Source organism: Gymnoscopelus braueri (assembly GCF_963280865.1).
Source record: "Gymnoscopelus braueri genome assembly, chromosome: 24".
Taxonomy (NCBI): Eukaryota; Metazoa; Chordata; class Actinopteri; order Myctophiformes; family Myctophidae; genus Gymnoscopelus; species Gymnoscopelus braueri.
The window spans coordinates 4286741-4310582 of NC_137626.1; the positions used below are offsets into that span (position 1 = coordinate 4286741).

The 23842-nt window shown below is 42.1% G+C and overlaps 2 protein-coding genes across 2 annotated transcripts in view; one reads left to right on the forward strand and one right to left on the reverse strand.

Moving 5' to 3' along the window:
* abcb6a (ATP binding cassette subfamily B member 6 (LAN blood group) a) overlaps positions 1-14200 on the reverse strand; it is a 36444-nt gene extending 22244 nt beyond the window's left edge. The window contains 7 exon segments of the mRNA XM_080422900.1: positions 51-143; positions 2440-2624; positions 2626-2629; positions 5577-5715; positions 7933-8170; positions 10326-10632; positions 13958-14200. Of these exon segments, the coding sequence (XP_080279026.1) occupies positions 51-143; positions 2440-2624; positions 2626-2629; positions 5577-5715; positions 7933-8170; positions 10326-10603 (937 nt within the window). The 5' untranslated portion in view covers positions 10604-10632; positions 13958-14200.
* A 4635-nt stretch (positions 14201-18835) lies between these two features.
* The window catches only part of LOC308080238 (GDP-Man:Man(3)GlcNAc(2)-PP-Dol alpha-1,2-mannosyltransferase-like), a gene marked incomplete at its 5' end in the record, with an annotated part of 10149 nt that continues 5142 nt past the window's right edge, over positions 18836-23842 (forward strand). Inside the window, 3 exons of the mRNA XM_080422014.1 lie at positions 18836-18865; positions 20095-20222; positions 22862-23233. Of these exons, the coding sequence (XP_080278140.1) occupies positions 18836-18865; positions 20095-20222; positions 22862-23233 (530 nt within the window). The remainder of the gene's footprint in view (positions 18866-20094; positions 20223-22861; positions 23234-23842) is intronic.

Here is a 23842-nt window from a genome sequence, read left to right on the forward strand (position 1 = left end):
ATACAAAAAAAACTGTTTTATAATAACAATAGTGTTTATTTTAACTGTACCTGCCCCTCCACCCTGCAGGAACTTGAACAGGACGTAGATGCACACGGTGGTGGCCAGAGAGTTCCAGCTGCTTCCATCCGTCAGCTCGTTCACTGAGAGAGAGAGGGAGAGGGAGAGGGAGAGGGAGAGAGAGAGAGAGAGAGGGGTGAATGAAAACAATGGGGGTCCACAGATGATTAGCTTAATGTGCAACATTGTTTTCTCACTCACCAGTAAACAAACCAACAGTACAAGTAGTATTCAGGGTATCTGCACATTTATAAAGTTACAATTGAAGGACTTTTAAGCTCTAATACCTCTAAAATGAAATAATAATAAAAAAAACTGATAATAAGACCATTACTATATCAAAAGTATCCAACAAACTATACTATAAAAAGTGGTCAAACATTGGCCAAATTGTCAAATATTACCTTGACAACATTTTTGAAAATAGCCGATCTACAAACTCACAACGCCTTGTAGTTCGGACTATTTTCCACAATATTTATCTGTGGAACCGAGTCAAACTAAATGTATGCCTCAACTCCAAGTGCTTGTCAGTTTGGCTAAGTTTAGGAACCCCTAAAAGAGGGCAGGGAGACAGGGTATTGACTTGGATACGTTTCGGGCACAATTCAGTTGTTAAGCCGTGACGTTACGCCCCGCCAGGGTCCAAGTGTGTGTTTTCCCAATATGCGCAGTGCTGTGTCCCTCACTGTTTTAACACATCTGAGACTAAAATAACGACTTAAGTGTCATTCTACCGCTTTCCTGGCAACGACAAAGGGAAGAGGAAATCGTTATTTTATATATATCTATATATAAATATATATATATATAAATACATATACAAAATAAATATTGTAATGTTAATAATAATAATAAATAAATACAAATATGAATATATATATTAGCCTACTTTTTACTGTCTATGATTAGCATTAAGACCCTTATTAACCCTCAATGGTTCATTTCTGAAAAAGGAGGTTATTGTAAAAAGATTGACGGGTTCTGACATGTTTGTTCACAATGAAGAGTGGACGGCGCTGGTGCCTTTTGGACCTGGACGTGACGTCGGACTACAAAATGACGTCAGACTTAAAACCCAATAACTGTCAAACGGACAGAGTCATGTGAAGTTCCCACATGACTTCTGAGCACAAAGCGCCCCCAGTGCCCAGAGCAATGCAACTAGTCACAACTCCTTGAAACAAAACAGTTTTAAGGCCATGTCACACCAATGCAACTCCTTGAAACTGCCACTGGGGTTGTGAGTAGTTGCACGTTGCAAGTAGTTTTACTTTTACTCCACTACAATTATTTGAGAACTTTAGTTACTAGTTACTTTGTAGATTTTGATTATTATTACAAAACATACATTCATCACTTCAGCCCAATATTCATTTCGGCCATTTGAAAATAGCAGATCTACAAGCTCACAATGTGTCACAATGCTTGTAGATCTGCTATTTTAAAAAGATTTTTATACATTTGGAAACTGCATAATGAGTACTTTCTAATTTTGGTACTTTAAGTACATTTTGATACCAATACTTTTGTACTTTTACTCAAGTCAATTTAGAATTCCAGACATTCCTTGTAACAGAGTATTTCTACATGGCAGTATTGATACTTTTACTTAAGTCAATGTGTAAAGCACTTTGTGACGGCCGTTGTTTGTGAAGGGTCCTCTGTAAATAAAATGTACTTATCGGCTATTTTCGCCTTTTCTATTAGCTTTTTTCTATTTTTTTTTACGACGTAGCTCCCCCTTCAGGTGGGTGGTTCTGGTTATAATGTAAACGTAAACAAAAAGAACATCACAGAACTTCATAACTGGAAGGTTTCGGGTTATGGAGAAGGTTCTGGGTTTGTCCTGTACAGTCGAAATGAGCCAAAAGTTGCCTATCGGGGCAGAGACACCATCTCTCACCTATATTCTTGTAGTAGATGGGCACACAGAAATCATCTCTCACCTATATTCTTGTAGTAGATGGGCACAAAGAAACCATCTCTCACCTATATTCTTGTAGTAGATGGGCACAAAGAAACCATCTCTCACCTATATTCTTGTAGTAGATGGGCACAAAGAAACCATCTCTCACCTATATTCTTGTAGTAGATGGGCACACAGAAACCATCTCTCACCTATATTCTTGTAGTAGATGGGCACAAAGAAACCATCTCTCACCTATATTATTGTAGTAGATGGGCACAGAGAAACCATCTCTCACCTATATTCTTGTAGTAGATGGGCACAAAGAAACCATCTCTCACCTATATTCTTGTAGTAGATGGGCACAAAGAAACCATCTCTCACCTATATTCTTGTAGTAGATGGGCACAAAGAAACCATCTCTCACCTATATTCTTGTAGTAGATGGGCACAAAGAAACCATCTCTCACCTATATTCTTGTAGTAGATGGGCACAAAGACGTTGATGGCCCTCTCGGCTCCCAGCAGACACAGGCAGAGCATGACCAGCAGCTGGAGGAAAAGGTTTCCTCGGGGCCACATGTAGGGAAGCAGCAGACGGACCTTCTCTCTGAAGCCCTGCCAGGTAGACTGGTTGTCCTCTGCCCCACCCAGCAGGGCCTGGCAGAGACACATACATAAGAAATACATGTAAAGGTTGTAACACACGGCAAGCGGTTCACACGGGCGTTACCGGATCAGCGGTGATCGCGCCGCGATCATTGTTGTTTTGTCCTCCTGCGCGGTGCGGTGAAAACAAAAGCTCACCACAATCCAGCTCGTGCCGCCTGCGAGCGCGTGCACAAACGAGCACGCGCGCGAAAGTTTCACAGGACCGCGCACGCTCGCTCGCTCGCTCGCCTGCCTCACCGCCCCTCAACTTCACCCGTAGTGATTCTGAGAAGGAGAGGACAGATGGATCACATCTCCTTCTCTAAAACCCCTATAACTCCGAAACTTTTCCAAAAACTGCTCATTTTGTATGCACGATCGCTCCGCCATTGTTACTCGCGTGAGAGATGTTATCGTTCCAGGCGTTAGCCAGGACCATCGGGCAAAATGGAGGCATGTTTTTTTTCACATGGAATGCACGTCGTGGAGTAAACAGCGCTGCGCAGCACAACGGTGAGATTTCGGCACCGAATCTGCACCGAATCTGTTATTATAAAAAGCTGGCACCCAATGTGTTAAGAATGAGACAATCAAGGGTTATTTTATCTTTTTGGAACACTGGAGAAAGCGGCTGCAAAGTTCCACTGACAAACTATTATACCACAAAAAAAGAAAAGTAGATAATGACTTAAATGTTCATTTTTGGGTGCATTATTCCCTCTATACTGATTATTAACAACACATTGAGTGCCAAAGTTTTTTTTTAGAAAGGGTACAGCCAGTGCTGGCAGTTTTTAACCATTTTTGTACCTTTTTCAAGTAGTCACAAAATATTTTCAGTGATCACCGTCCTCACGGTGATCCCCTCATTACACACACAGGGGTCTCGTAGAATCGGGGATTTTTTTTTTTAAACATTCGGTAATCCGTTCCATAGTTGCAGCCAGTTGAAAATAGTCAAAAATACATAGTAAAAAAAGTACACAGGAGCCGAGATACAGGCTTTTAAAGTAATAAGTTAACCAGGAAGTGGATGGGAGTCTAAATCTTCGAAAAATGATATCTCCTGATGCTGTGAAGGAAAAAAAAATATATATATACATATGTCACAGGGAAATTGGCATTCCAGGGAAATTGACAGGGGAGCGCTTGTTTTATAGGCGCGGGGCGGTGCTGCGAGGCGGGGCTTTGATGCGAGGACGACGACCACAACAACAACATAGCAACCAGGAAGCTACGCTAGGGGAACGCTGAAAATAAAATGGATAATATGAGAGAAATACTCAAGTAAAGTACGAATACCTCAAAATTGTACTTGAGTAAATATACTTTGTTACTTTACACCACTAGTACAAGCCTCAGTGGCGCACTTCGATAATCATTGGACTCCCCACCCACTACCACTGGGAGCCTGGGTTTGACTCCCGCTTGGGACATTACTTTTTCAAACAACCGCGGTCTACTTTTTTTTTGCTGATAAAGTATAGTTTTGGACCATGACGGAGGCGCGCCGACTCAGCAGACCTTGAGGCCGAGGAGTCGCGCCCAAGCGCCTCCAGGCGCGAGTGACCGCGACGACCGGCCGATGGTCTGCTAGTTGACTTAAGCGCCGTCCGAGTTATGTACCGATAGGCACAGAATCGTAAATGATGTTGTGGGGACTGCGTTTGCCCCAAGTGCCACTCACTGCACTAACATAGCCCGCCAGGCCAGCCCCCTTGTGCTTCAACTGCATGGAATAAGGCTGTTCGCGGGTGTGGTGTGTGTGTGTGTGTGTGTGTGTGTGTGTGTGTGTGTGTGTGTGTGTGTGTGTGTGTGTGTGTGTGTGTGTGTGTGTGTGTGTGTGTGTGTGTGTGTGTGTGTGTGTGTGTGTGTGTGTGTGTGTGTGTGTGTGTGTGTGTGTGCGCGCATGCGTGTGTGCGTGCTCGTTTGTGCGCGTGTGCATGCGTGCGTGTGTGGTGTGGGGCTCATGTCTGGCTTGCATTGCCCTCTAGCGTTGATTCTACAGAATTGCCTGAGGGGCGGTGAAAACAAGCGTACCCCTTTCAATTTCCCTGGAATGCCAATTTCCCTGTAACATATATATATATATATTTATTTTTTTTCAAAAACGGCCATAGACGTTTTTGGCACTCAATGGTTGGATTATGAAAAACGGCCAGGGTCGTTTTTGGCACTCAATGTGTTAAAACTAAAACGACCTACATTTGGAATGTATTATTGTGACACAAGTACCATGCACTGTCTATATGAAGCTGCTAGGAGTGTGTGTGTGTGTGTGTGTGTGTGTGTGTGTGTGTGTGTGTGTGTGTGTGTGTTGTGTGTGAAGAAGAGTGTGCCGTTGCCAGTTACTGCCCTCACAGAGTACAAAACACTGACGTTGGCCTACAAAGCAACCAAAGGTGTGACACCCCTGTATCTTCAAAGCCTGATCCAACCCTACAACCCCTCCCTGCTCACTCAGATCAGCTCACACAGGGAAGCTGTCAGAACCTTCCCTAAAACACCCTGGTCAACGCTCCACACGTCCCAGACTCTTCTCCCTTCTGACTTCCAAACTGTGGAATGAACTCCCCATTGCAGTTAGAACTGCTGACTCACTCACCAATCTTCTGCTGTAATCTGAAGACTCACCTCTTCAGACTCCACCTCAACCCGTAGCACTTGCCCTAGCCTTGACTACCTTGCAGGATTATGCAAAGGCTAAAATGTCATTTAGACAGATGGTCATTGTTGACCTGGCATCCTATAGTGTGTATAGTTTCAATGTAGGCTGATGATTGTTTCTTGGTTTACGTATGTATTAGTTATTAGATTATTGGTTTACTTATGTGTTACTTTATTATTAGATTACTATTATTGTAGTAGCATTTGATGTATTATGATGTATTATCTTGTGTCCTTGCTTACTGTATATCGCTCTGGATTAAGAGAAAACTAAACTGTGTGTGATTACGTCCGTCATGCTCGACATCGCGCTCGTCTTCATTGATTAGCAGCATGTATGGTCTCCGTGGCAACCCGGGAGCTCTCAGACCGATGAAGAAGAGTGTGCCGGTGCCAAGGTAACGCATCAACCACAGAGCAAAGTGGACCTGAAGACAGAGACATTTACACCATCAACCACAGAGCAAAGTGGACCTGAAGACAGAGACATTTACACCATCAACCACAGAGCATAGTGGACCTGAAGACAGAGACATTTACACCATCAACCACAGAGCATAGTGGACCTGAAGACAGAGACATTTACACCATCAACCACAGAGCAAAGTGGACCTGAAGACAGAGACATTTACACCATCAACCACAGAGCAAAGTGGACCTGAAGACAGAGACATTTACACCATCAACCACAGAGCAAAGTGGACCTGAAGACAGAGACATTTACACCATCAACCACAGAGCAAAGTGGACCTGAAGACAGAGACATTTACACCATCAACCACAGAGCAAAGTGGACCTGAAGACAGAGACATTTACACCATCAACCACAGAGCACAGTGGACCTGAAGACAGAGACATTTACACCATCAACCACAGAGCAAAGTGGACCTGAAGACAGAGACATTTACACCATCAACCACAGAGCAAAGTGGACCTGAAGACAGAGACATTTACACCATCAACCACAGAGCAAAGTGAACCTGAAGACAGAGACATTTTAAAAAAAATAGCAGATCTACAAGCTCATAGTGTGGCACGCCCGGTAAAAACATGAATCGGCCTGTTATAGCACCACCATGAGGGCGATTTGAAAATGTTCAAATGGCATTTCTTTCTCGACCTAGTGGGAATGTACGTGCAAAATTTCACGGAAACCGCACGCTGTGTTCATGATTTGAGGCATTTTGTTCAAAACGGAGCACTCCTGTTCACAGACACACACACACACACACGGACACATGGACAGACGGATGGACAGGGTGCAAAACAGTCTCCGCCAGGCCTTTGACAATCAGGTTATGATCAAGTATAATAAATTAAATGCAAGACTTATCAGGAGGCAGATTATGTTTATTTTAACTTAGTGGACGTCATGAACCAATAAGAAGCAAAGGTCACCGTGCATGAACCAATAAGAAGCAAAGGTCACCGTGCATGGGAACTTTATCAGCACTAAGTCTGTTTGGAGCAAACGCACTGTGGGAGGAGCAATAACCCATCATCTCCTGTATCTGATTGGTTAAAGGAAATGCACTGGGGGAGTGAAACGGTTTGACTGGGCAGTGACTCAGCGAATCTACAGTAGGCCCGTTCTTCTCATTGTATGACTCATGCTTTTTTTTGTCTTGTCATTACTCCCATGTCTCTCTCTCACACACACACACACACACACACACACACACACACAGCTTAAAGAAATAATCATCCTTCCGTCCGGTTGTAAACACATTTTACAGTAGCTCATAAAGAGCAGATACTGCAGAATTGAGACTGAGTTGAGTTTGGCCATGAAACACACACAAAGTACACACTCTGGCCATGAAACACACACAAAGTACACACTCTAGCCAGCCTTATCAGTGAACAGCATTAAATCAAATAACTTAAAGGTTTAATGACATTCACTTTTACACCACATTCAAAGTCTTTGTCCTGGTCCTTCAAAAGTGTACAAAAAGTTTTAAGTGAAAATTCCATTCCAGTGATCAATGGCAGGTGTTTTTCTCTCACATTTCTAAAGCCTTTTCAACTGCAATGAAAAAAGAAATCTTTGCCTGCGGGTGTCGCTGGTGAGGGATTTTGCCTGTCAATCATCGCCTCTGCTCCGCCCCCCCCAAAGGAAAGGATAGGGGAGGGGAGGGGCGAGGAGGAGAGTGGGCGGGATTATTCGACAGTGACCTCACTGTCGAAGAGCCAAGCTCAGATTACTTTTCAGCCTAATTATTCAGAAAACCCCAGACCACAGAAAATCCACTGAATGTTTTAAGTTCAGGTTTTTTGGGTGTAATTGAGGTCATAAAACCCCAAATAAAACATTGAAAATAAAAAATGTGAAAATGAATGTCATGATACCTTTAAGAACTTGTTATTCTGTTTGACAGCAATAAAGTATATATATATATATATATATATATATATATATATTTTGTCACAATCTTATGATTAGATAGATACAACCACAATCCTATAGCATTTGATTGGCTCAAATCTTGCAAAATGGACCAGCAAGGTAGAACAGAGTAACCCATTTAGACCTGTGGCCCAGGCTACAAAGTGAGATATATTTGGCCGTGGACCCCATCTGAAAATGTTCTGTAACCCCCCCCCCCCCCCCCCCCCTCCTGTGTAAGGCCCTTCTCTCTCACCTGTTGCTGGGGGTCTTCCAGAGCCCACCACCAGTGAGGGCTGAACCAGGAAACAAAGGCCAGGTTCTCTGCACAGAAGGCCAGGGCCCAGAAGAGCAGCAGAGCGGCGCTGTGTCCTCGGGTGCGGTCCATCACCAGCACCCTGCGTCTCTCCACCCTGAGCAGGACCACGGCCCAGACCCAGCCCAGCGCCGAGAAACAGCCGTACAGAAGCACGTAGCCGGGCAGCTCCCCTCCACTGCAAAGCATGGAATAAAGAGAAATAACGTCTCATGACTGAACCATTCTGTTAGCATCACCCCATACAGTATCACAAAAAATTTAATATCAGTATCGAAGCGATATCAGAATAATATATCGGGGGCCGGACCGCTGACCTAGAGGTCCGGGCACCTGACAGCGCACCGCGGGTTCGAGTCCCGTTCTTGGCGGTCTTTGCTGCATGTCTCTCCCCATCTCTCTCCTCTGTTTCCTGTCCATCTATACTATAAAACTATACATAAAAGGCAGAAAAGGCCCCAAAAATATCTTTTAAAAAAAGAAAGCCATTGCTTTTCCAAATTGAGTGTTTATATGCCTTTTCCAGAATGGACAAAAATAAGATTTATATTTTTTTGTACAGAATGACATATCATATCGGTTTATATGGTTATCGGCCATAACAGCAATTATTATATCAGATATCACTCAACTCACCATACGATTCGAATCGAATCACGATACTAGATACTGTACTAGGTTCACGATACATTGTAGCTGCACAATAATTGTTAAAGGACAGCTACAAGTTACTAGCCTGGTAAACCCTCCCTCCGGAAATCTCATTTCCATTTGATTCCAGGAGTGAGTCTGACATGATCGCCCATTCTGCAATATTGGCTGTGGGCTGGAGTTGGGCGGGAGTAATACTGTTGACTGACAACCCCTTCAGCCAATGATCGTTCTTCCCCTTCAGCCAATTGCAGTGCATTTTTACCACCTCCAGAGCTAATGTGACGCAACGGGACTTTTGAGATGGCCATGCCCAAAATAGGTTGCCTTATTCGGATACATGCGTATCACTGCCCGCCCCTGCCGGTTCACTGAATTTTTATTTTTAAATAGGCTCTGTCATGATTAATTGACCACATATATGAAGTTAAACAACTCAATTCTATCCAAACGATATCTTAAAAGTAAATTCCGTGCCTAAAAAAAGAAGTTTGAGAGCGTTTTAAAGCCGAAAATAAGAAGTGAAGGCACTCGCACAAACAACAATGGCTGCCGTTCGTCTTTTGTCGGCTGCACTCAGGCTGCACTCGGCTTCATTCGGGCTCACTCGAACTCGCCACCTGATTGGCCAACTGTCGCTGTCAATCACAGAACGATGAGCGACGACGCTGATAGGCTCGGTTAGTTGGTAATGCGCTAGAAACCCCCACAATGGGCGTTCAGGCCAGACTCACTGCTGGAATCAAATGGAAATGAGATTTCCGGAGGGAGGGTTTACCAGGCTAACAAGTTAGTAAAATAATAATATAAATAGTACAGTAAGAGTATAAAACAGCAACATCAACTGAAGCAATCAAAATGTGACTAAATGAAATATTATCATGTGATAAATGACGAGGTATCGTATCATAGGCTGGAACACTCACCGATACAGACACCAGTATTTTAGGCAGTATGTCGGCCTAGGTGACTGGACCGCTACGCCAGAGGTCCAGGCTGCAGATATACAAGCTTGTACATCTGCTATTTCTGAACATTTTTTAAAACATTTGAATAATTTTGATTTTTTGTAACAAAAATCTTCTCTTCTGGGGGGTCCCTGGCACAAAGCATTTTCAGATGGGGGTCTGCGGCCAAATACACATCATTTTGGGTGGTCCTCCTTGGCACGAAAAGGTTTGAGAACCACTGATTTAGAAGACACAGGGGTTGACACTAACGGCTGCCCGACTGCCCGTGGTGGGTAAACAAAACTTGCGGGCAGGTGGAGTTTGCTTTGGGGTTGCCCGACCGGGCAACTGCGAGTTTTGGGCGGAGACAAAACCGTCTTTAGTTCACTATAAACACAACACGAGATATCTGTCTAAACACCTGAACGTGGCCAGAGCGCTCTGTCCCCTCTTCTCTCTCTCTCTCTCCTTCCCCCCCCACACACACACGCGCACACAAACACACACACACCGTGCAGTGAGAAATAAGTGTTAAATTGAACGGTCATTCAAAATGTACCTATACATTTATATTGGACGATTGACTTTTCGGGCAAGACCTGTGGGCAAGACCTGTGGGCAAGTAGAACATGACCTGTGCTTGCCCGACGGGCAAGTGCCTCTGAGACCTTATAGTGTCGACCCCTGCAGACATGTTTTAGAATCGTCCTTAACGGGTTAAATAATAATCACCTTGCCGCCCGCCACAGCATCCCTCCCACGAACTGGAGCAGGAGGAGGCCGGAGACGGCCTGCTGGAGGCCGTAGAGGCGGGAGCGCGGGATGAACTTGGGCTCCATGGCGGTGCCGTAGCGCTGGTAGCAGACGCAGTGCACGGTGCCCAGGAGGAAGGCCAGGCTGAGCAGCACGGAGGGCACCAGGGTGAAGTAGAAGCAGGGGGCCATGCCGTGGTCCACCCACGTCCGGGAGATGGAGGAGTTGGCCTCACAGTAGCTCTGAAGCAACGCCATGGTGGCTGCAGCAGCTGGGGAGGGTCAACCTACGGAGAGAATTGGTTAAGGAAGACATATAGTACACTGAAGGCCTATTGGCCTAACTGTGAGAAAGCATCTTTATTTTGGCGTCCTAACTGTGAGAAAGCATCTTTATTTTAGCGTCCTAACTGTGAGAAAGCATCTTTATTTTAGCGTCCTAACTGTGAGAAAGCATATTTATTTTAGCGTCCTAACTGTGAGAAAGCATCTTTATTTTAGCAGCCTAAATAAAATGTCAGAAAGCATATTTATTTTAGCGGGCGGCGCTTTCACTTAGCAGTTGGACCGTCTTTTGTCGACTGACAAAGCCCTATTTTGCCTCTTTCTTATATCATTTGATAATTTGGCCAGTGTTTGACCAGTTTTTATAGTATAGTTTGTCGATTACTTTTGATGCAGTAATGGTCTTTTTCAGGTATTAAAAAGGTCTTAAAAGTCCTTAATCATGTGGGATCCTGACCTACAGGTTGAGAACTACTGCTATACAACATTTGCTTTTGAGTGCATCACATCACAACAGTGAAATGGGACCTCATAGCAGATATGATGCTAAAGTTTCCTTCTGTAAACCGAGGCAAGTGTCTCTTGCAGCCTCCTTACAAGACCGACTGTCTTGTTGTCCTCTGTACAAAGTACCAGACAACAAGACCAACTGTCTTGTTGTCCTCTGTACAAAGTACCAGACAACAAGACCAACTGTCTTGTTGTCCTCTGTACAAAGTACCAGACAACAAGACCAACTGTCTTGTTGTCCTCTGTACAAAGTACCAGACAACAAGACCAACTGTCTTGTTGTCCTCTTCTATATTGGGTTCTTGACTTCAGTGATATGTGTAGTACTTAAAGGTCATAGTTCATTGCCAAACCTAATTTAGCTGTGGGGTTTGTTATTATATTATTTCCACCTGGCCGAAAGGCCGGGAGGCGGAGATTATGTTTTTGCTCCTGTCCACGTGTGTGTGTGTGTGTGTGTGCGTGTGTGTGTGTGTGCGTGTGCGTGTGCGTGTGCAGCTAATCTCGGACACCGCTGCACCGTTTGGTGTGAAACTCTGTGCTCCCAGTCGGCCAAGGAAGAACCTCCACCCCAAGTGGGCTCAGGGGGCGGCGCTTTCACTTAGCAGTTGCACCGAATCTCGTCTACATCCACTCATTTTGGGGAAGAAACAAGAAGTTGAAGGATAACATTAAGACTGATAATGATGTACCGTGCATGTTCACATCATGTATACTTATTATATATTGGGTACGGCCTAATTTCAACTATTGCTATAAAACCTGTGGATGTCATTATGGCATAAACGATACGTTGAAGTGTACATTTTGCCTACTTAACATTATTTCATACCATTTTTCAAAGCATACTTTTATAATTAGCTTTTTTTCCACATTTTGCAAACAAACAACTGCCAGTGTCAAAATGCAAAACATACATACATACATACATAATACATTATCTGGTCTATGGCTAAAGCATTGCATTCCTTGTGATTTATGGTCTGAATAGAACTAGTTACAGTCAGCCATGTTACAGTAAGTGTGATACAGTAGCCTAATGCAGGTAAGACCTGTTGTGTTTGTATTGTGTGTTATAGGTACAACTGTGCCAAAATGCATAGTTTTCAATGCAAAAAAAATGCATAGAAATGATGTGTCCCTTACTTTAAATTGTTGGCAACCCTACTTCCATGTTCCATTGAGAAAACGGCCATAGCCATCCTTGTCCAGGTATACTTTTTGTGTAAAAAGCCCATTGAGATTGGGCTGTTTTTAGCCCAAGGAGTGGTTTTGGTGCAAAACAAATGCTTGCAATGGATTCAGAATCATAAAAACACCCTAGTTTGACCCCTCACATGCTACTTAAAACAGAATTACATTTTGATTTTTTTTGCCCTGCATGGAAATGCAGGGAAATAGACCGCCGAAGTCTGACGACATTTACACATCCTTTGTTTGTCTACCTGGTTCGCAGTTTTCCACCCCCGTTCTGAATCCCATACACGTATTTAATATCGCGTCAAATAAGAACTGTGTTCCAAAAATAAACAAATGACCACGGCGGGTTGACTCTTATGGATATGAAGCATCAACTGACGGTGAGAAAACGCTAATGTTACTTCCGCCAAATTAGTTACATTTTCGCCAGAAACAGACTGTATCAAATATAAGTGACTGACTATCATAAACTATACAGAACCTCCTCCCTGACAATAACGCCGACACGCGGTGTTTATTTTTGGACCACAATTCTTATATGAGACGATTCTAAGATGACCCAATGTTATTCTCCATAGAGAAATTACTTCCGCAAACCTGGGGATGAACGAGTGACGTCAGAACTTCGGTGCTCTATAGTGGGTACCCCAACTTTCAGCAGCTGTCAAAAATTCTCCTAGGGAAACTGAATTTCAGTCTTTGTGAGATGTGTTACTAGACACCTTTACAAACACATTGGTGAAGATTTCTTTTGGTAAGGAATTTATTCCAAGATTGGAAATCTTTCAGCTAATATCCCCTGACTATAAGCCTGTCCTGTAGCTTTGTCGCTGCCAGTGTGAACGCAGCATAACAATAAGTATAACTGGGGCTTTATGAAATGGTGGAAGAAGTACTCAGATATTTACTTAAGTACGCACAGTACTTGAGTAAATGTACTTCAGTTACTTTACACCACTGGTAGCCTGTAGCATTGTAGCTGCCAGTGTGAACACAGCATAACGCGAGTATAAGTAGAACCGGGGCTTTATAAGTAACTAGCCTTAGATCGAGACTCTCGTAGTATGTACCCCCCCATTTTGCTCTGGAATGTCACCAGTAAAGCCCGTATTTCTCCGAACATGTACAAATGCAAAATATAAGGTGCTTATCCGCTTGCCCCAAATGTTAGCTAGGTGTCCGGAGTATGTATGTAATGTATTAGTCCATGTTGTTCAATAAAGAAGTGTTTTAATCCCGTCTGTGGCCGAACCTTCGTTTACTTCCTGTTTACATTGAGTGTAATTCCGGCTTTCACCGGATGCGCCCCGTCACTACCGCCCATGGGAACTTCCCACAGAATCGGCCACAGACGGATTAAAACACTTATTTATTGACAAATATGGACTAACACATCACTTAAACACTCCGGACACCTAGTTAACATTTGGGGCAAGCGGGTAAGCACCTTATATTTAGCATTTTGTACATGTTGGGAGAAATACGGGCTTTACTGGTGACATTCCAGGGCAAACTGGTGGGGGGTGGAGCTAAGACTCTCGTAGATACGATAGTAAAAAGTCAGACTCGATCAAATGCACCTACAGTATGATAGTCTTGATCTAAAGCTACACTCACCTTGTGAAGAACACAACGCTGCAGCTGCTTCAGGTTGACACACACACACACTAACACACACACGCGCACGCACACACACTAGTAAACAACTGGTACGCACGCACAAATAAAGCTTTGTGTTTATTGAAACGCAGTGCGAGTCACATTCTCACGCACGGTCACGGTCAGAGCTGCTGTACAACCACCATCTATTATGACTACACACACACACACACACACACACACACACACACACACACAGTCCTAAGAGTCCTTATCCAACGTTTTACACAACGTTCAGGGCTGGTAGGTATACATCCTATAGTCTGGAGGGACGGTCGCGCCGTGATTGGCTTGCTTCTTTCTAGTCGGTTGTCAGGCAACCGCGGCTGCTGCACGCAACCAAATCGTCTACTCGGCACTCCTTGCGCCCCCTACTGGCCGTGAAACGCCATGTGACAAGAGCTGAGTGTGACAGTAGAAAGTAGTCTAATAGACTCTACTCTAGAGAGCAGTGGTTCTCAACATGCGGGTCGGGACTCCCAAGGGGGGTCTGCCCAGTTGACAGTGAAGTGACAATTTAAGGCTGTTTAATACCTTTAAAAAAAAGAAAGACCATTAATAGGCCATTATCCTATAGGCTACTCTACTCCTGCATCAAAAGTATTCAACAAACTAGTCCATGAGCCAGAGCCCCAAAATTGAGCAATGATTATCGAAAGAGTGGGCAAAACCAAACCTATATAAAATTGTTCATAGGGTCAATACGAGTAAATAAATATATGATAACCTTTCCACAGGAGCAGCTTTTTCATGGTTATCACACATTTTGTTATTTTCCCCATACGTACATGACAGGAGAAAAAATGACAAAATTTAAAAAATAGTTATCATAATGAAACTTCCTGAGTTGATTACTTACATGAAGACAATGATTTATCGTATTACAAGTTTTCTGAAATTGTATATTTAAATATGCAAATTAGGAATTAGGAAAATATGCCAACATTTGCATAACTTTCCAGAATCAACATTGGAACATTGGACAAAGCCAGAGTCAACATTCTTATTTCATTTTGTTAAGATGTTGTAGTCAACGGTTTTTAACGAGGGAATATTCAATATCTGGCTCAATTTTGGGGCTCTGGCTCATGGACTAAATGCCTAATTTGCATATTTAAATATACAATTTCAGAAAACTTGTAATACGATAAATCATTGTCTTCATGTAAGTAATCAACTCAGGAAGTTTCATTATGATAACTATTTTTTAAATGTTGTAATTTTTTCACCTGTCATGTACGTATGGGGAAAATAACTAAATGTGTGATAACCATGAAAAAGCTGCTCCTGTGGAGAGGTTATCATATATTTATTTACTCGTATTGACCCTATGAACAATTTAATATAGGTATGGTTTTGCCCACTCTTTCGATAATGAAATCTTGTCTGGCTCATGGACTAATACTATAAAAACTGGTCAAACATTGGCAAAATTGTCAAATAATATAAGAAAGAAAGAGGCATTGTGAGCTTGTAGATCGGCTATTTTCACAATATGTATCTGTGGAACCGAGTCAAACCAAATGTACCTCTTCTACAATTCCAAGCGCTTGTCAGGGTTGGGGGGTCCCCAGTTCAAATATGATTATTTTGGGGGTCCCCAGTTCGAATATGACTATTTTTGGGGGTCCCCCCAGTTCAAATATGATTATTTTGGGGGGTCCCCAGTTCAAATATGATTATTTTGGGGGGTCCCCAGTTCAAATATGATTATTTTGTTATATGATTATATGATTAACTTGGTCTAGAGAGGAACAGCAGCGCAATGATTAGGTCGTTGGTTGTCAGGCAACCGCCTCATATTCTTGTTCTTCACCACGGTGGATATTAATTCATCCATGGATGAATTAATATCTTACTGGATGAATTAATGTCTGACTGGATGAATTCATATCTGACTGGATGATTTAATATCTGACTGTATGAATTCCTATCTGACTGGATGAATTCATATCTGACTGGATGAATTCATATCTGACTGGATGAATTCATATCTGACTGGATGAATTCATATCTGACTGGATGAATTCATATCTGACAGTCAGATATTAATTCATCCAGTCAGACATTCCCAGAAGCAGAGATATTCCATTCACAAACGTTAGGGACCGTCAATAAATGACAGATTTCACTGTATTAAAATGTAATAGCTCCTGGACAAAGTGATCTAGACAGCCAAACATACATTTATAAGTTTCTCTCATAGCAATATGATAATGATAATAATAATATATTAATAATATTTTCCCCCCCTCAAACAATTTCTATCTACTATCTAAGAATATAATTTGCCTTCAGGCCATAAATATTGTTGTGAGTCCATGTTATATGCCTATATAAAATGAACTCACAAATTATTTTCATAATGTCCACTCCCCATGTCTACAAGTCAATGAACACCAATACCCCCCCCCCCCGAATAAAACAACAACAAACAAACAAAACAAAACAACAACAAAAAACAAAACAAAACAAAACAAAACAAAACAAAACAAAACAAAACAAAAACTATTTTCATGAATTTCTAAAATCTAGGAATTTAATAAGAGAATTATAAAGTATTGAAAAATAGAAAAACTCAAGTAAAGTAATTTGATACAGTAGCCTACTTGAGTAAATCTACTTAGTTTCCACCACTGATTGCAGGTATAAGAACACTTGATCTATTTATGTATCAATGTGTCATTATAGACACATTATGTCATGTTAGAACACATTGATCTATTTATGTATCTATGTGTCATTATAGACACATTATGTCATGTTAGAACACATTGATCTATTTATGTATCTATGTGTCATTATAGACACATTATGTCATGTTAGAACACATTGGTGGTTTTATACTTACAGTCGAGGGGTCTTCAACAGGGGGTCCGGGACCCCTAGGGGGTCCTCAGAGTTACTACAGGGGGGCCGCCACATCTTTGTGTGATAGGATATATTATTTTTACATTGATTGATTGAAATTGATTAATTGAAATTTTTATTAGGCAAAAGAATGTAAAACAACACAGTTACATTTATAATACTTTTGTCTAAAAGGTCCGGCCAAAAAAAGTCCTTGTGGACTTGTTTCCGTTGGGGTCCTTGAATTAATTTCCTAGACATACTGTATATAGTAGCAACCAAACAGTTAAAAAATCATTAACATTAACCACTTGAACCCTAGCATCCCTATTCTGAAGAGAACTTTAGCCAAAAATAGCAGATCTACAAGCTCACAATCTTCTACTTTTGGCAGAGGTTTGGTGTAGAGGGGGGAAAAGAGCAGATCAAGTACAGAGTGAAAGTTTACTAATTATTGACAGGTTAAATGTTTCATACAGCACTGTCATCAGTCCACTGATGACAGTGCTGTCAAACAAAGAAATCTATGAAAAAGTTTAATATGAAACACAATTGTATAAAATATGTGATGGGGGTCCCTGCTTCATCTCTCTCTCAGCTAAGGGGTCCTTCACCTAAAACACGTTGAAGACCCCTGACTTACACCATGATTCACAAAAGGTTGTGGGTTCGAATCCGCCGTGGTGCATCCGGCTTTGTCCAGCGTCTACACGAACACAATTGGCGGGGAGGCTGGGGGCGGAGCCTGTCAGCAGGGAGTGTTGGGCGGGAGGAGTAGAACGAAGGCTCTACGTCCTCCTGGTGGGGGCTCCTCACTGACATGTGAGTCAGTAGGATACGACAGCAGTGACAACACAGACATGTGTGTGGAGAGGAATTAATTGGCATAACAACTAAATTGGGGAGAAAAAGGGGGTAAAAAAATATGGGCTACTTTAAATTTAGACAATAAATAAATAAGAATTCACAAAAGGAAGATTATATCATGTATGTATCAACAATCTATCGTTATCTACACATTAAGACATGTTGAATCACACTTTTATTCACCATAATTCACACAATGAAGATTTAAAATGTTAAAATAGGAAGTTAAATATTGTAAGCAGAACTCAGGCTTATGACTGATGGTAGATTGAACCGCATGGTTCTACTGCCGCCTTGTGGATAAACACGTTAACTACAGTCTGGGGCATTATGGTAGAGCAGTGGTTCTCAAAGTGATCCAGGGGTGCTTGGAAGGGGGTCCCTGGGGGTCCTCAGCTAAATGTGTTCATATAGTAGCACAGGGGGTCCCTGGGGGTCCCCAGCTAAATGTGTTAATATAGAAGGACAATCAGTTGAACCACTTCAACCATATGGCTGTTTTATACTGCGGCTATTTATCTTTAAAATTATGAAAATAATACATTCATCATCACACAAGGAAATATCTGCATCTGCATGGTTCCTATAACTATAACTAACGTAAGGTAAGTAATAATAGTCATCACATCTCCTGTGGTCTGTAACATGTTAATAATAGTCATCACATCTCCTGTGGTCTGTAACATGTTAATAATAGTCATCACATCTCCTGTGGTCTGTAACATGTTAATAATAGTCATCACATCTCCTGTGGTCTGTAACATGTTAATAATAGTCATCACATAACATCTCCTGTGGTCTGTAACATGTTAATAATAGTCATCACATCTCCTGTGGTCTGTAACATGTTAATAATAGTCATCACATCTCCTGTGGTCTGTAACATGTTAATAATAGTCATCACATAACATCTCCTGTGGTCTGTAACATGTTAATAATAGTCATCACATAGCATCTCCTGTTGTTTGTAACATATACTGCTCTCATCTAATTACAGAACATTCAGCAATACGGAATAACATGGAAGGAACATCAATATCCCAAACTTATGGCAGAAATAAATGCAGTAGCACAGGGTCTCTGTTTCCCATTAACCAAATAATTAGGCTCAACACAAACATGACTTATGACTTGACCTTAACATTAAAGGTAGGGTAAGTGATTTGCTTTGGTTAAAATAAGTGTTAAATAGCTCTATATTCTGATAGTACTCATTGCTATAGAGTGTTTGTTCAGTATTATGAGTCTCTCCACCTCTTCTATTAAACAGAAAATGCATTTTCGTTTCAGTTTCAGTTTAATTTCCAATTTTATCCAACCAGGACAGAGAACTCAATCAGGATACAGATTAAACAAGTGAAATTGGAAGTGATGACACTAAGAAATGAGCAGACAAAATTGGAACTGGAACACTATACAAATTAAGTTTAAAAATGGGTACTTTCTCCTGATTGGCTGAGATTTTGACACCTACCGAAAAATGTATTTTCTGTTTATTAAAGAGCTGGAGAGACGGGGAGACATCTGTTACTGAAAAAACACTCTATAGCAATGATTACTATCAGAATATAGTGTTTTAACCTTTTAACAAAATACGTTTTGTTTTAACAAAACAGACTTAGCACTGAACACTCACAAAAGGAACAGGTTTGGGTCTGGAGATGTGACAGTCAGTTTAGGCTTCCTCCTTCCCTAGTAGTTAGTTAGTTCCTCTTTCTCTGTGTAGAAAGTCTGACTGAAGACATTTATAGCCTCTGAGGCAGCACACCTAACCTAACCTAACCTAACCTAACCTAACCTAACCTAACCTAACCTACCTTAACCCCTATACCCCAGAAGCAAAGATTTGAGTTACAAATGTTCGCTTTAAAAAGTACATTTTTCTAAACAATTGCAGATCTACAAGCTCATAGAGCGGCACTCAGTGGCACGCTATGAGCTTGTAGATCTGCTTTTTTTTTTTTATAGCCAACAGGGGCGTGCTGGGACCAAAATTCAGCTCTGGGATTTTCCGAACTGGCCCACCGTTTTGTTTTGTCAACGGGGGGGGGTTGCTGCGTTTTAACCCAGCAACCCTATGTAAATTGCGCCACTGCTGATAAACGTCCCAGCCCAACAGTAATGTAACTAATAATTGGGCCGCGCGACCCGGAAATTACCGTAATAATCCTAAAACGGGAGCAAAAAAAATGTTTTTTTTTTGGGTGGCCCACCGGCCGTCTGGCGGCCCGTAAATGGCGCGGCCGTTCTGGAATTTTCCCGAATTTCCCAGTGGCCAGCACGTCCCTGATAGCCAAAGAAATGTAAAAATGACACAGGATGCGTTCCCGGTCTTAAAGGGTTAATCCATTAAGACCGGGAACGCATTGGTATTTCAGACCAATAGGAACGCGCGGCGGGCGCGAGACGGCGGCCGGCCCGCCGTGGCCTTCTTCCACCCCTACTGCAACGCCGGCGGCGGAGGGGAGAGGGTGCTGTGGTGCGCCGTCAGGGCTCTGCAGAACAGGTGACGTTTAACACATTTAGATCGGGGAAAGAATCTGTGCCATTTTTTTTTATTTCTTTGAGCTATTCGAAAATAGCAGATCTACAAGCTCGTAGCGCGTAGCTGGTTTTTTGAATATAAATTTTTTTTAAACTACATTTTTTTTACTCAAATCTTTTCTTCTGGGGGATTCTACAAATGTCTTCTAAATCCTTGGTTTTTTTGAAAAACTGCACTGTTTCTATATCAGTGGTTCTCAAACTTTTGGACCCCCAAAATTATATGTATTCGGCCGCGGACCCCCATCTAAAAATATTTTGTAATAGCCCTCCTTACTTCCTTCCTTCACAGGTGTTGCCAATGATTCTAATGAAGGCTCTGTTCCATGTGTACAAATGGAACCAAATGGACCCGTACACTCAGAGTTACACACCCATAAGGGGCAATTTGGAACCCCCACATGAGGGTCCCTGGACACCCACTGGTGTAGCAGAATGTTTCCAGTGAGCCGACATGCAATAATATCAGCACTTAATAATTAGTATCATTGGTAAAACCTGAAGGAAGTAAGGAAGAGGCCCAGTTTCTTTACAATATGGCTGCTGTGCATAGAGCCTATTAACTAACCTCCAGAAAAATGCGATTATGCGATCGCACAATTTACTGCATAATCAGCAAAATGGCGCATCATTTGGCGGGGGTAACGTTTTTTCAAAAAGGCTGCATCGCATAATATGCGCATCGCATAATATGTGCATCGCAAATTTCGCAACTTTTCACGTATTTAGCATTTTTCGCAACTTTCCGCATATTTCAATATTTCGCATATTGACGCATATTTCACAACTTTCCGCATATTTCACAACTTCCCGCAATTTCACTGCATAAAATTGCAAAACCCCCCCGCATATTTCATCGCAAAATCAAGGGTTTTAGACCGCATAATCAAGAGTTTTAGACCGCAAAATCAAGAGTTTTATACCGCATAATCAAGAGTTTTAGACCGCATAATCAAGAGTTTTAGACCGCATAATCAAGAGTTTTAGACCGCATAATCAAGAGTTTTATACCGCATAATCAAGAGCTTTAGACCGCATAATCAAGAGTTTTAGACCGCATAATCAAGAGTTTTAGACCGCATAATCAAGAGTTTTAGCCCGCATAATCAAGAGTTTTAGACCGCATAATCAAGAGTTTTAGCCCTCATAATCAAGAGTTTTAGCCCGCAAAAGAGTTTTAGACCGCATAATCAAGAGTTTTAGCCCGCATAATCAAGAGTTTTAGCCCGCATAATCAAGAGTTTTAGCCCGCATAATCAAGAGTTTTAGACCGCATAATCAAGAGTTTTAGCCCGCATAATCAAGAGTTTTAGCCCGCATAATCAAGAGTTTTAGACCGCATAATCAAGAGTTTTAGACCGCATAATCAAGAGTTTTAGACCGCATAATGAAGAGTTTTAGACCGCATAATCAAAGATTTTTGCCCAAGTCTTTCTGGAGGGTCTAATTAACTGATATGGGTTTGTCCAAGGCCGATAGCGATTCTGATACTTTGGGAAGCAGGAAGGCCGATATCAGCTTAGCCGTCTAAAGAGTGTCTTTCTGTCTGTCTGTCTGTCTGTCTGTCTGTCGCTAATCTTGCATCCCACCTGGACCAATCAGCGCTCTATATTTCTCGTGCACACTCCCAGTAGGCCACAGAATGTTTTCAACAAATAAAAACTAGATGGACCAGAGATACAGTAGAACTAAGGCACGTCATTTCATGTTTGGTTGCGCGTGGGTGTTGTGCTCCGAATGCAGCAGGTCTACGTGTAGTGAGCTTGTACATTGGCTATTTCCGGCACACAGCTAGTATTAAGTAAATAAATCGGGCATTACGACATACTCACGGCCCGCCAACATAGCATCTTGTGGACTAAATCAACTGTAGATTTAGTCAACTATAATCTTATGATATTCAGTCAACTAAAACTAGACTAAAACTAGATAAAACTAGTCAAAAAGTGACTAAAACTAAAACATTTCAGATGATTAATATGACTACAACTAAATGGAATTTTATTAAAAACAAAAACTATGACTAAAACTACATTTTATTAAAAACTAAAACTAAATCAAACTGTTGTCTTGTCTAAAATCCCCTCTGCTCCTCGGCAGGCAGTGGTGGAAAAAGTACTCAAATTCTCTACTTAAGTAAAAGTACCAATACTGCAATATAAAAAATACTCTTGTTACAAGTAAAAGTCCAGAATTCAAAATTTACTTCAGTAAAAGTAGAAAAGTATTGGCATCAAAATGTACTTAAAGTACCAAAAGTAAAAGTACGAAATATTTGAAAATAGCAGATCTACAAGCTCGCGACGCGTTATCGGCTTGTAGATCGGCTATTTTCAAATAGCCGAGGTTAAAGTGGTTAATGTGTGTTTCATTATATCATAATTTATATCTGAAAAGTAACTAGTAACTAAAGTTTTCAAATAATTGTAGTGGAGTAAAAAGGTAAAAAGTACAATATTTGCCTCGGAGATGTAGTGGAGTAGAAGTAAAAGTATTGGAAATTGGAAATACTCAAGTAAGGTACAAATACCTCAAAATTGTACTTAAGTACGGTACTCAAGTAAATGTACTTAGTTACTTTCCACCACTGCCACGGCACAGGTACCCGGACGTCAACCTGGTGGTGTACACGGGGGACCGCGGCGTGACGGGCCAGCAGATGGCGGAGGGCGCCCGGCGGCGCTTCAACGTGGCGCTGCCCCGGCCCGTCCACTTGGTGTTCCTCAGGCACCGGGCGCTGGTGGAGCCCGGCCTCTTCCCCCACTTCACCCTGCTCTGCCAGAGCGTGGGCTCCGTGTTCCTGGGCTGGGAGGCCCTGGCCCAGTACGTCCCGGACCTCTACGTGGACTCCATGGGCCACGCCTTCACGCTGCCGCTGTTCCGCTACCTGGGGGGGTGCAGCGTGGCCAGCTACGTCCACTACCCCACCATCAGCACCGACATGCTGTCCGTGGTCAGAGAGAGGAACCCCAGGTGAGCAACGGAACACTAGAAGGGTTTTGTCACCAGTACTAGGCCTGTCACAATCATTATATAATCGTCTAATCCAGTGGTTTTCAACCTTTTTCACGCCAAGGACCCCTAAATTGGTAGACATTTGGCCGCGGACCCCCATCTGAAAATGTTTTGTGCCAGGGACCCCCAGAAGCAAAGATTTGAGTTAAAAATGTTCTCTTTAAAAAATATATATATAAGATGTGCACACGTTTTCGCGATTTTTCGAAAATAGCGCATAGCTCAAAATAGCGCAATAGCTCATAGCCGCGCTATGAGCTTGTAGATCTGCTATTTTTGAATAGCCAAAGCTAAGTGGTTAAAATGATTCTGATGCTATGTTAACTCATTTTGCTGGGAACCCCCTGGTACCCCCCCCAAGGGCCACTGGTCTAATCGCAATTATTTGAGATAGTCGCAATTATTTTTGTCATAAAGTTTTGTCATAATCGTCATAATCGTTTCCATGTTGAAAAACATGGAAACGCGCTCTGGGCTTGTAGATCTGCTATTTTTGTCTCTGAATGTTTTTCTTTTTTTCTTTTGAAATTTTATATTTGAATATATATATTTTTTTTAAAGCAATTT